At 41.9% G+C, this 14,178-nt stretch overlaps 1 protein-coding gene across 10 annotated transcripts in view; it reads right to left on the reverse strand.

Annotated features, from left to right (window-relative positions):
* The window catches only part of SRGAP2 (SLIT-ROBO Rho GTPase activating protein 2), a 119,160-nt gene that overhangs the window by 64,952 nt on the left and 40,030 nt on the right, over positions 1 to 14,178 (reverse strand). For all 10 annotated transcript variants that reach the window (XM_054803719.1, XM_054803718.1, XM_054803723.1 and 7 more), the window contains one exon: positions 8,950 to 9,142. In XM_054803719.1, the coding sequence (XP_054659694.1) occupies positions 8,950 to 9,142 (193 nt within the window). The remainder of the gene's footprint in view (positions 1 to 8,949; positions 9,143 to 14,178) is intronic.

Raw genomic sequence — 14,178 nt, forward strand, 5'->3', positions numbered from 1 at the left:
CTTTGAACTTCCTCCACCTTATTATGGCTGATTCTCTCTGCACCCTGCAAATAAGCAATACGAAGGGCAAAAGGGGAGATGAGAGGAACCTCAGTTTATTTGGATCAACATTTCATCTACTGAAAGGAGTAATTTCTTAAGGCACCATTTCATACTAGATGAAAGCAAGGACGTTAGCAGTGATTTTGCATGGTCCTCCAGCAGCCCTGCGGCAGTGTTTGGAACTGGCAGATCTAGGTGTAGTCTTAACTACATCATTTACTTCCCTCTAGATCTGTTTATCATTTGTTTACAGTACAATAATATTTATTTAGAAAAAAGTCAGTCAGATCTCTGGTGGAAAGCCAAAGCTCCTCTTGATTATTCTACGCGACTATCAGATTTCTTTGCTCCTAAAAGAAATGCAGTTTAATTTCCATTGAAACAGGGAAAACTCTGCACTTGAAAGGACAGTAATCTCTGCTGCAAGCAATGTCTGACACTGCGAAAATGTGAAAATTAAGCCATGGCAGATTTTCATTACCCTTCACATGATATCAACGGTTGGATTTGTAGTGCAATATGGATAATTTTAGATAGAGAAGAATAGTTTCAGAACAGTTGATCTTGATGCTTTGTTTCTTTTCCTTAAAAAACCTGAAATGCTCAGGAAATGACTGCAGCTTGTGATCTGGACTGCTCCAAGGTTCAGAGCACGCATGTGTGTATAGTGGGAGGGGGTATAAAAAGGATTCTGGGCTTTTAGTTCTCCTGGTGTTTTGAATTAAAAAAGTAGAAAATAAAATGTGAGAAGGCATAGATTTTATTTAGACACAATATTTGCCTTCATACTCTAGTGTCCTGTATTGCAGATACTGCTGACGTGCAAAACCAGATGGAATGATCAAAATGCAGAACTGCACAAGGTTGAAACTGCCAGATGTTAAGCTATATAAATCAAATAATTGCCCCTAGATCTCCTGCAATCAGTGTTTGCAGCATACTGTTTGTTTTGTTAATATGCCAGAGAGCTAATTAGTAAGTGCGAGACTCGAATAATAGAATTGTGAATCTACAGGCACTGACCAGGCTGCAGCCAGCCCTGGAAAGACACACATGCAGATAAGGAGCCGGGGTGGCAATATACACATTAAGAGTTAGGGTTTGTTTTGCTTGGGTTTTTTTTGGTTGTTTTTTTTTTTTTTTTTTTTTAATTTAAGTGAGACAAGAAACTATACCCACGTTTCTTCCAATAAAAGGAGGGCAGGAGGAGAAAAGGAATTACCAGGAAGAGCTAGTCCAAGGAGCAGCACTGGGTCAGAGGTGTACACATCATCTCTACCTCATCTCAACTAAATAACATAGTATTGTGGATGGTTGTAAAGAGAAGTTTATGAAGGACACTATTAAGAGATGTTAAAAGTTGGTTGGTTTGCTCCTTTACACCAATGATATGAAAGTACTTTACACACTGACTTAGTATTTGCCCTCTAAAGCTGGAAGAGCTACAGCAAGTGAAAATTAATCAACTACCATAAAAACTTGAGGAATGAAACTTAGGAACAAGAAAACTCAGACTCTCCGCTAGCTGACCTTGTTCTAGTTGTTCAAATTCCTGCCTCAAATCCCTTAAGAGTCTGTTACTGCTTCATCACTTTGCTGCCTTACTCTTTTCCTAAGACCAGTGCGGCCGCAGATCTCTGAGCAGCCAGAAGTCGTCCAGCAGCGTGCAGCCTGCTACCTGCTCTTCTGTGGCTTTGTACCGTTCATCTGCACAAACTGCCAACCCAAAACCACTCCGCTGTTTTGATCCTTAATATCTCCCATTGCATTTTCCATCTTGTTATGAATTTTTGCTGTCACCCCACTAAGAGCACCTGGCTGTTCAGCAATGCTCCCACTCAGGTATCGGTCCAACCCCACGTTGAGCAGCTTGGAAGAGCTGTGAGCAGCACGGACCAAGGGTTGTGACTACGGACAAGAATACACGCAAGGGACCAGAGCGCAGCACAGTATGAGTGCCTGGCTTTCCAAAGAAAACTGAAGCACCAAATGGGAACCAGAAGAGATGCAATAGTTAACTGGACAATTCCCAGCTGTCCAGGCTGCCCTACCACAACACCCGAAGCTATTCTAAGGCAGCACATAGCACGAATACCAAGAGCCCATGAAAAGCATGGCGAGTAAAATTGCTGGTGTCTAATGGCGCCAGATGGGTTGTTGACACACTCCGTGTGGTTAGACATGAAAGGCCATCCTGCAGGAAAAAATAATCACAACCCCACATGTTTCCAATCCGCGACCAGGATTGTCACCTTCGGGTCTGCACAGTGCGCGCCGCACCCTGAGCTCGACCTCACGCAACCACAGCTCTGCACGCTTCAAGATTTTTTGTTGAAAATCCTTTAATTTCTTGGTGTCTGCTGGTTTCACTAACCCCTTCAGTATTTTGTTAAAATAGTCCATCTTGCTTTTGCACAGGCTCAATGTTTTCACGGCAAGGTTTTTACCGGAAGCGAGACAAAAACTCTCCTTCAGTATTTGTTAGTGACAATTTTCCTAGCACAAAAAGCAGATAAAGGCAGGCCTTAAGACAGAAGAGAAACAGAAAATTAAAGAGGCAGTTACTTGCTTCAAACCTTCCAAGTAGCCTTTAAAATTACACACACATTAACTGGTAAAGCACCTCTAAAAACGCAGCATTTTCTGGGGTGGAACACGGCAACAGTTTTCACAACACAGAGCAGAAGTTATACAACTGTTTACAACAGACCCTTTTCTATCATAACCACAAGCAGATGGCAGAGAAGCAAATTGCGATTTTCATTAACCATTTCAATTCTCAAAGGAGCTGGCAAATATACTCTGCCTCCAGTTTCATGTCACCACAGAGAAGGGATGAAAAAGGGAAGAAAAAATATGCAATAGGGACTGCTGGGTATAATCGAGAATGAGCTCGATTTCCGCAGATTCTGCAGAATGACTGGAGTCACTATTTGCCCTTAAGAAGTAAAACTGATGAGATCAACCCAAAACTTTAGGACCTGGATATGAACTTTCTCAGAGTGCTGGTGATTTCACATTCACAACAACTATTTGACTCAAACTTCCCCTGCAAGAAGAGGAGGAGGAGGAGGAAGATGCCAAGATCCAGGTTTATTTCAAGCTCTATTTATACTCATTTCAAGATCGTGTGATGATAGTGAACCTGGAGAGTTTATTTAGGTTAGCCTAAATTACACTAGATCACAGCAATCGGGGGTGTTTGGGAGCAGGAAGAGGAAGTTGTGCACAGATTTTTAAGGAACCACAAAGTATGAAGCTCTGTGGTTTCTCGGGTGTTATCTTGATCGGGTCCTGTGCAACTTCCACTTCAAAGGTTTCAGTCAGTCTCAAAAGATCAGAAGGGAAGATTTGAGTCCCAAGTATCTGAAATGTCTTAATTAAATTACTCATTCATACAAGGAACTCACCAACAATCCAAGGTTTATCTGCTTTAAGGCAAGCAGGAGAGAGCAACAAAGGCAACATTTAGTTGGGCATTGCAACGTAACCCCGCAGAGCAACAGCAGAAAAATTATCTTAAATAACAACCTCCTCCCCCTATACTAGATTTTAAAAAAAACCAAACAAAAAAAACCCCCAAACCCAAACAAAAGCCACACCCATAAACCAGGAATAGGAATATTGGGTTTCCATAGGGAGTGCAAGATGAAGGAGTAAGTCAGATAAGCATGAAAATATTACTAACTAGGAAGAGGTAAACATTTCGATTAACACAGGCATGTCACAACATCCGTGTGAACAGAAAGTTTCTCCGACCGTCCTTCCTTGGTCTGAGGGGTTTTAAAGCAAGTCTCCTGGTGGTACGTACAAAAACCTGTAGTTTCCTGTTCCACCTCCCTGCCCCCCAAAAATATTTGGGATCTGTTTCCTAGAGGTGTGCAACAGCCATTTTCAGACCTGGTACCTCCTGAAAGAGCGATCAGGATCCTGGAAACGGAGAAACTCATTTATTTCCCACCGCAGAGTAAGCCGTACACACCATCCTTCCTGTCTCAACAGTGACCCGTGGGCTCAGGTCTGAGCTCTACAGGGTGCACACTCCGCAGTACTGACCTGACAGCCAGCCACCTGAACTACCTGCTAAAATCAGATATGAGGTAAAGGGAGAGATGAAAAGAAAGTTATTTTCAGATCTGTGCAATTGTCAAGTCCACCCTGCAAGCCATCAGAGCTAGCGACAGATCAAGTGTTAGTTACAGCTGAAAAATGTGGAGATGTAGTTGTTTCTCTATACATTTTTTCAGATCTGGCTGAATTTTGTCCTCTGCAGAGTGCTCTGTAAGAGTAGCTATAGTCATACTAGCCAATGCAGAGCAACACCGAGATCGCTGATATGATAAAAAACACCAGCCTAGGGTTTTACATAAATTTTCGCTGGTAATGTATCCCTAGCTCTCTGGGTTCTATGAGGGCACTGAATAAATGAATGCTTCATGCTTAGAAAAGTATTCCAAATGTTATTTGAAAGACTCAGAACAAGTGTTCCGGACTCTGCTCCGTCAAAAAGAATCACAGGTGAAAATAGCCTATGACAACATTTATCAATTAAAATATTAATAATGATGATGTAACTGAAGTCCACCTGACCCAAATTCTTTTGGCGATACCTCCCTCACAGCCTGTACCGTCTCTCCTTTAAAGAAATCATTTCACTTAAGAAAACTAAAGTTGAACTTCTTTGCAAGTTGCTCATTCAAATCAACGTTTGATTCCCCCTTAAAGTCCTCCTGACACAGCTCAGCGTTCACTGCAAATTTTGAGAATTACAAGCATGGACATACACGCTGCTCCCTGCCCTTCTCTTCCAAAAGATTCCAGTTATGAACATCTGTTGTTTACAAGTGCTAAGCCTGAAGGTTGCCAGACTTACTCTGCATCTTCTACTTCAAGGCAAAGGCTGCCAGAAAGCCATCTGAATTTCATGCTGGGATATCCTGGACATTCAGCTCTCCAGCTGACAATTGCTACTCAGTATCCTACTTCCAAAGATTATTCTGATTTAATACATGGCCTTAAAATAGCATTGTCTTTTCATTTTTTCTTTTCCCTCTTTTTTTTTTTTTCTCTTTTCCCAATTTCTCCCTTGAAAGGAATCACTCAAGGTTTGCCACAGTTTTTATATCGTTAACTGATTATTTGAATAGGCAAATGCCTTTAGGAAAAAAAAAATCACATGAAACAGGAGAACTGAAGTCTGGAGTTAAAGGTCTCAGGGTTTCACTGCAGTGGGAGAGAGCCTTCTTCCAAGGATGGAGGACCCCGAGACCCAACAGGCAAGACAGACAGCCCTCGAGATGGATGCTTCGATTTAACTGCTACACAAGAGATCTTTAGTTAGGCAGACCTTTAAGGAGCGATGACTATACCAAACTTGTGACCAACAAGCTCTTCTAACAACTGGCGTCGTAAGAATTGGGCTGTGAAACGCATTTTTTTCCCCTAGTCCTTACATCTTGTGCAAGGATATTTACCAACGGGTACTGAAGAAATATATACATTTTATATGACTAGTCTCTTTAATAGTCTGTTCTAATTGAAAAACCATTTTTAAAAAAGAATAGGCAAAGTGAGGTCTAACAGCCATGGTAGAGTACTTAAAAGCAAGTAAAACCTGGGATATATCCAACTGTCATCAACTCCTATGTCACCTTGGCTAAACCAATCTGTTCCCCTTCTTCAGAGATACAAAATGAGAATAACATACACCTACCTCTGTGAATCATTTTAAGATGCTCCAGTGAAGCTAGCTTCAAACTGTGCAACGTGGAAACACCCCTCAAGTCCATCACTGGCTACGTACACCATTTGCTGTCAAGACCCAACCACCTACATTTCCAAACCCGCATGGAAAACGTAGCCACCTGATCAGCCTACCCTCTCCTGCAGCCACATCTAAGAAAAATAAACCCCATGCGATGCATTTGTTAGAAACCCAACACAAGCCTGCACCTCACATTGCTCTTTCCTTTAAGTGTGTGCTTTTACTAGCCTGGAGATGAATGGTGGAGGAAGCCACACAATCCAATTTCACGGGTCAGACTGAAGCCTTCTGCCCTTGACAGCATTCCCTTAAATGAACACATTTGGAGCAAGTTGGCAATTACATAATAGCTATTGAGTATGAAAGCACATGCAAATTACAGGGTTACTGCCTGACAGATTTCCTCCTTGACAGCGTGTTGTGAGATCTAAAAACGGCAAGTGACATGGTAAGCAGTCACTGAATGATATGGTACCTTCCGACATAATTATCATCTTATCGAAAGAACATGCTATTACTGTATATTTATAGGGTCACAGCCAGGCAATTACAGAGTAGCCACCCGCCTGTGCACATCTCGAAGTCATGTAATACCAGGCTCCTTAGGAGGAGAGATCTGATGGTTGGCTTTGATCAAATGGTCTTCTGGGGGCTTCCAAATGAGATTACAGCTTCAGCATCTACAGAAAAGATACCAGCCAAGTTACTCTTCACTACTCAGACAGAGCAGTGTTGGGGATAAGTAATTATAACTGGAATTGCTTCCTTACTGATCCCTGTGGTATTCTGACATATTTCTGAACATTACAGCCAGCAGACAGAAATGACCGAAGCAGCAATAGCTGGAGCTACCCAAGACACACAGCTTTACAACCCTGGGCCACTGCTGTGACAAATACTGCCCACAGACCCAGCAGCCTCATAGTTAGGAGTTATTCCCCCCCCCCCCCCCCATTCCAACTCTTGACCAAATTAACAGCTTGCACATTCGGGACTCAAACCTTGCAGGGGTAACATATTCCAAGAGAAGGTGCTTTTCTGCCAGGAGCTATCTGCTGCTAATGTAAGTGAAATCAGGGGCCTGAGCAGCGTTAGCCCTCCCTCTGCAAAGCAAACTGAAACGGATGCTCAGTAACAGGTTTCAGAGTATTTTGGGCAATGACCTCGACTTGACCAGAAAAGCATGGACATTTAATTCAGAAATTCAAGTAAAAGTTTCATGTGCTGATAAGAATCACCTGTCCAATTCAGGCTACACTCAATACCTAGAATATTTGAGGTAAATTTTGTCCAGGTACAACTTTATAAAGCCTATCTAAAGTACAAACAGCCCAAAAACCAGGGGCAAGGGTCAGTGAGGAAAATGCATTAGTACAGAATAAAAAACTAAAGACACTCAGCATTACTCAGCTATTTAATTCCCATGAAGCATGACACCATGCAGAACTCTGTTCAACCATGGTAGAAGCTTCCACATTAAAAATTCACTCTAAATCTCAAAACAGGAAGTAAGCTATACACAATTTTCCCAACACTGAAAGCTGAATACAAAAGCATTTCTGATGGGATATTTCATATTATGCAATATAAAGGAAATCACCTCCATTTTCACCAGGAAAAACAACAAAATAAACTGAAAAAGACCAATGATAATGTAGAGAAAAATTATAGTTCATGACATCATTTCTTTAGTGCCATCTTAAAGGCATGTGCAGCTTATAGTTACAAGAACACTTTCACTGCAAAGAAAGAAAAAAATACTGAAGACAATTACAGCTCTACAGAGAGAATAACTCTTCTGCGACCTGTCAAATAGCTGCTGGGAAAGCAGGACTCCCAAGCACAATGTAGCACAATGAGAACTAAAGTAAATGACATCAAAGCTGTACAGAAAGGAAACTAAAATGGTGCCTATTAATGGCTTTCACAAAAAGAGCTTCTAGTGGGAAGGGAAAGCCAATATATCCCCATATCCCTCCAAACACAGCAACAACAAAAAAAACCAAAACCACAGATAATGGCCCGACCCAAACAATGCTCAAAGTGACGTGGCATGTTGGGCAGAGGCAGACCCAGATGGATCCTCTCAGCCTGATCTGTCCAAAGCAAAGTGATTCACATCCCAAGGCTGCTGTTGCTCCGTGTTTTCCCCAGCTGCTACCCTGACAACAAAACCCGACAAGCTCGTGCACTGCCCAGATGTCAGCTACGGGAGACCCATGGCCGTGGCTTTGTGCTGGCCACCTACTCACTGGGCTGTGGTCAGCCTGCACCAGCCCCTTCTGCACCCACAGGTCCTCTCCTGCATCCCCCTCCCTGGGGAAAGCACTTGCGTCCCTTCCTCCAGGCAGGAGTCAGTAGTAAATCAGGAGGCTCTGAATCCACAAAGCCACATTCGATACGTGTTAGTCATCCTGACTCCAACAGCTAAGCGAGGAACAACCAAAGCATTATGGTCAGATCTACCTATAAATAATGTTTCAAGCAGGTGAGACGATTGACAATGAGGACAGCTTTAAATTTTAATTGAGTCTCATCAACTTATGGATTGCCCCCCCCCCCCCCCAATGGTGCAGCTCTATTTGGAAGTACTATTGGCCTTATTGCTCTACTGTTTTGAAGCAACAGTAGCAGAGATACACCACTCATAAATCCTACACAGAGTATGCACAGGATAATGAAAACAGAGAGCTACAATGGCAAATTACAGCATATAACAGATTAGAAACAGTTACTCTTAAAAAACCAACCAAACAAAAAAACCCCAAACAAACAAAACAGACCAAAGCCACTGATATTGAAGGAAATCCTGGCTTTGTATTTCCAGCTTTGGACACAAATCTGGTGTACAGCTTTGCCCACCTTCCCAAGAAAATTACTCTTTTTAGATGTGCCAATTTATACCATTCCATTCCCTATAGATGACGCATGACCTACCAGGAATTACTGACATGAAGCTAGCAACCAGACTACGTAGAAACATGAAATGGGTTCTGTGCTTAACACAAACTTGGGAAACATTCTGACACGCACAAAGTGCTGGTACCTACATTCACTATATTGGCTCTTTTTTTGCATTCCTATCCTTGTGACCACATCTATAGAGGAAAAAAAAGGACGAAAACAAAAGGCAAATACTCTACTTGAATTGCTGGTCTTTGGTGCTCCTAGTTTTAGCCAGGAATCTCTCAGCCAACTTCTCCAAATTCCTTGAGTAATCCATCTCAATCTCTGCCTTCTTGCGGAAGAAATCCTGCAAGTCCTGCAGTAACTGGACCCGAAGCTCACACTGTTGGTCAAGGCATTTCAGCTGCTCTACCAATTGGGCACGGATCTCTGTAACAAATAAAAGCACTAAAGATTAAACAAAATCCCATTAGAGGAAACACCATAAAAATTGTCCAGTAAAATATAGTTAAAAATACGTTTTCTCATTAGTAATATGTCAGCAAAGCTCCGTTATGATTAACTATAACTGCAGACAGAAAATTATTGCGATTGCACCTCGGATGCACCGGTCGCAGGAAAGCCATCCAGTAACCTGCAATCCAGCGCACGGATGGACAAGCAAAGCTTAACTGCTGAAGAGTGCATCAGTTACAAGCGTCAAGTGCATTTCTGGCATCAAGAAGTAGTGGTCACTGCCTAAAAATGTACTGAATCTCAGTCTGGAAAAAAAGGACTGAATGCTGCAATACCCCACGTCAGCTCAGAAAATCACTTCAGGGAATTCCTATCAAATTCCTTTGCAGACTACTCTTGATGCAGAAACAAGACATTGCACATACTGGGGCACTCCCCAAAGGCACCAATTTCGGATTGTTCAGTTAGTTACTGAGTCTCCAGCTGTTCAGTTCTCATTATAAACCAAGCCATTGAAACAGATAAAGACACCCCTTCAGAAAGCCAACACGATAGCGCTTCCCATGAGGGAATTATCTCCAGGAAGACTACTTGTCTTTTTAAAACATCTGCAAGTAACATAGCTATGTCTAAAGGATCCATAAAGCACACAGATGTAGGTCTTATTATTATTATTATGCATAATTATTACTGAAGATATCTATTTGTATTAACACAATATTTTACAAACAGTTTTCAAACATTTTACAAATATGAAAACTTCTCACATTAGCCCTTTAAGCCAGGGTGATGTTCTCTTTATCTTACTGATTGTGAATTTGAGGGACAGAATAGTGAAGTGACTTGCTCTCGGTCAAACAGGACAAGAAAACATAGCAGAAACCTGTCAGTCTCAGCCTAAAAATGCAGAAATATTCAGCGATGCAGCTAGTAGAAGTTATTTGGCTTTTATACAGGCAATAAACTCAACATGACAACAGTAAAATATGCACTTTCATCTAAAGATCTTTGAGCACTCAAACTTTAGAGATGCCTGCTATTGCTTGGCTGTTATTGCTGCCCTTTCCAAAGGTTTTCACAGATGTGTTGTTCTAAGCCGAATTCAGAATCAGTAATAAAATAAGTAACATTCAGGTCTTCAGCATGCACAGCTTGCTTACGTCTATGCACTGCAACTGCAGGCACCCGCAGCTTCATCACCATAACTGAAGATGGGTAGGTATCATTTTATAAATGCCATTTTTTAAATCAACTACTTCATTGCTAATTTCTGAGATACATAATGCCGTGTGAACCTTTGAGTACTTTACTCCTGCCCTGCACTAGGAATATCAGCTGCCTTGAATTGTGCCTATATCTGCAGGAACAAACAGTTTCAGGGGTCCAGGATTCACAATGAAGAAAGCGTGTCTCTATTTTAGGGGCTCCAAACCCCAACACACGTATATACAAATATGACTCCTAGCTAGGTTCCCCCCCCCCAAAAAAAAAAAAGAAAAAAAAAGAAATCTGTAAAAACATGGGGTTTTCAAGCTTGAAGATGACCTTGGTTAGCACTAATTTGGTAGGACCACTTCTCTGAGACTATAGTACTCAGGGGCTTCCGTAGCTTTCACTGCAAGGAGAAAATACAGGCAGCAAGGTCGTAACACAGAATGAAGTGGAGCAGTCAAAACTGTGACGCATGGGCAAAGCTGGTCAAGTTTATTTTCTTCTCAGAAGAAAATTTTAGAAAACAGAATACTTCCGTCTCTTCATCAGGAAATACAACTACAAGCAAATACACAGGCCTGAGTTGTCCACAGACTTCTTGAATCAAAACCACTTCAGCACGCCCATTTCCCGGCCCCAGGCACACTTCCCTCTCCAGCTGCAGCAGAGAGGGTGCGGGTTCACCCCAGGCAGGGCCCAGCACCCTCTGCTCCTCCTGGCAGGGCTGGCTGCAAGGGCGCTGCAGAAGAAAACCCAGAGGAAGCCACAAGGAACCTCTAAGCCTACAGCCCTCGCAAGGGCACAACCCTCGGTCCGCAGGGAAGGCGGCACAGGGAGGCGTGAGCAGCACTAGGTAAAACCTGCGTGTTGTCTCTCTTGCGAGTTTGTGAGATTTCTTTGTTGTTTGCTCAGTTTCGGGTAGCAAAAGTATTTCAGGATTAGCAGGGGCTGGGAAGGGCATGGGGAAAGAACCAATACTCAGGTACATTAGATCTGCTAGCACTTACTTAAAAATTTGCTGCTTGATGCTCCACACACGCTATATAGTACAGCTCCATTCAGCTCAGTCCCCAATTACAAAGCTGCTAATGGATTTGCAAAACTCTGCACGAGTGACAGGTTTAGTCCCAAGCAATGCAAACAAGACAACCCCATTCTACCTGTGGCTTCGTCATTAAGACAATAATAGCACCAAAATGTGCAGTAACATAGTGTTTCCTTGCTGCAATGAATCAGTCTGTTTAATCCTTAACCTAACACTCAGCTGCAGGTCTGACATTCAAGAAAGAACATCCTTCAAGGCAAGAAGTAGTGGAAAGCTCTGCCTCCCTTTGTGGCTTCTCATCCACCCTTTCCTCAACAAAAGGGATGGTCCCAACACAGAAACAACTCTATGACCTTTATAGAAGTTATGGGGCAAAGACACAAATTTTCATAAGCTGTGGCTTAGTTCCTAGACCCATGAAAAGGTATAACACAAAGAAAATACTGGCATTTTCTGCTAAGCAGATAAAGAGCACGACACAGAAGTCAAATGCAGCAAGTATCTTCATTGAATATGATGTATTTGCGCATTTAGAGCTTGATCATCTGCAGAGTGTTATCTTCCAGAAAAAGTCAGCTACACTATTAGCATAGGCAAGCAGTAGGCATCATGTTTAAGAAGAGGATTTGGATAGGAACAGAAGATCCCAGATACAGCTCAGACAGGTACTGGTGTGGCTGCCTGCCCTACAAGTGATGGATCTTTTATGAGGGCTACAACCTGGCAAACTCTGGGGTTCTCCATCAGTCACGTTCCCAACTGAGAAACTAGCTCCAGGAGAAAAAACAGAAATCCAAAGGACCACTTCCAAAAAACTAGGAGTTCTCAAAGATCAGAAGATCAGCAGAGCACATGTATTTTAGTATAAGAATTACAACGAAGCTCTTGGTTCTCAAGGTGGGATACTTGACACACAGCTCTCCTGCTAAAGAGCAGCAAGAACTAGTAACCTTTTCCTTTAGTAAGAAACATGATATCAGCACTTTTTCTTTATAAATAAACTCAGTGTTTTTTGAGGGGAACAGTGACAGCTGATCGGACTGCCCGCAGGGGAACAATAAACTATTCAGCTCCAGCTTATCGAGTCTGCGGCGATGGGCTGGAGAAGGGCAACCTTGCTCATCTTTCAGAAACACACCACACAGCACTTTGCCACAAAATAAAATCAAGAATGCAGGAATTTCCTGAGGCTTATTGGGCCTTCTAGAGTATAAGTATCTGCTTGTTTTCCCATTGCTTACACAAGCAAAAGGGGTTTTTTTTCAGACTTACTCCAAGAACACACCACGGCAGAGTCAGAGGCTGTGCACACTATAACCTGTGGGTCACCATATCACACGGGACCTTTTTATGTCTGCAGTCACAACAACCACTTTAATTTCGAATTCACTGCTTTTGCATCTTTTAATTTACACAGGTTATTAGGTTAACAACCACTTTAAACACAAAAAAAAGCCTTCCACCTCCTTGCCTTTTCTAAAACTTGTAGACCTTAGCGATCCCACCCACCGTGATCATTCGAGACATGGAACAGCATCCTAAAGACTGTGCTCCTGCTGCCAGTGCTTAAAGTGCCTGAAGGTGAATAAGCACATTTAATTCAAGGTCAAGACGCCTGTAGTAGAATTAGGATTAAACACCAGGTATTCTTATTGTCCCACTAAGCCTTGCCCTGTATTGCAGAATCCTTTCTATTGTATTTCAAGCTCACGTGGCTGACAACTACATAATTAAAATGTCCCTAGTAGCAACAGAAAAGTTTTCCATCTGTTTAAAATGAGCCATTTATTCACTTCCATCACCAGATCATAAAGTCATCTAGGTCACAGAGGGACAGAGTATTGTATAATGCTAGGCAGCTGCATAATTTTACTTTTACCCTTTTTGCAACTACCTTTTCAACATTCCCTGTAGCACTCAGTAGGCATGTCTAGTTATTAATTCAAAGGGTAAGGAAGGATCTTCTACCTTCTGTATTTTAGTCACATTTGTCATTCTCAACATTTACAGTCTATTTTTTTTTCCTTTTTAAACTTTTAAGCATATAAAGCATTGATAGGCACAAATGATACTGCATTATCATGAAGGTCATTTTCCCTGAATAAAGTGCTGGCATTTAAGCGATGGTGCCTCTAATACTTCCAGGGAAAGGTCATCACCAGTAGTTTCCATCACAAGCAAGTTAAAGTGTACTGTGTCTCAAACTGCCACCATACCTGATCATGTCTTTCAAAATTCTGGATGATCTTCATGAATTGATTGCTCCTGCTTGAAAAAGCCCGCTAGTTTGAACTAGACAAGTGCCTAGGTGGCTAGTTACAAATCTGTGGTCCCAAAACACTCCTACCTTACAATCTTGGGGAGGATCCAGTAAACAAAATTAATAGTAGGTTACCTTTAATTTTAAAAGATGAGACTTACTTTTTTTAAACACTCAAGCAGATTATAAGAACTGTGGTGGACCTCTATGGAACAGTTGGGGATTCTGAAACTACACCAAACAGGAAAGGTTTTCTACAAAGCTCCTGGCAAGAATTTGCGCTTTCATAAAACAATTACACCCGGAGCAGGCAGATATATACACTTTTGCCTGGAACTACACTTTGCTCTTCTACAGCATGCAATGTTCAGTTTCTGAAAAAGAATTTACCAAAAAAAAAAATTTTTTTTTTTTTTTTGCTTAAGCATCCTATGAACTAAAGTTGGAAGAACAGCAACAAATTTCTGTACCAACTAGTTCATTCTTTGGTAG

Source organism: Grus americana, chromosome 25 (genome assembly GCF_028858705.1).
Source record: "Grus americana isolate bGruAme1 chromosome 25, bGruAme1.mat, whole genome shotgun sequence".
In the NCBI taxonomy this organism is placed as follows: Eukaryota; Metazoa; Chordata; class Aves; order Gruiformes; family Gruidae; genus Grus; species Grus americana.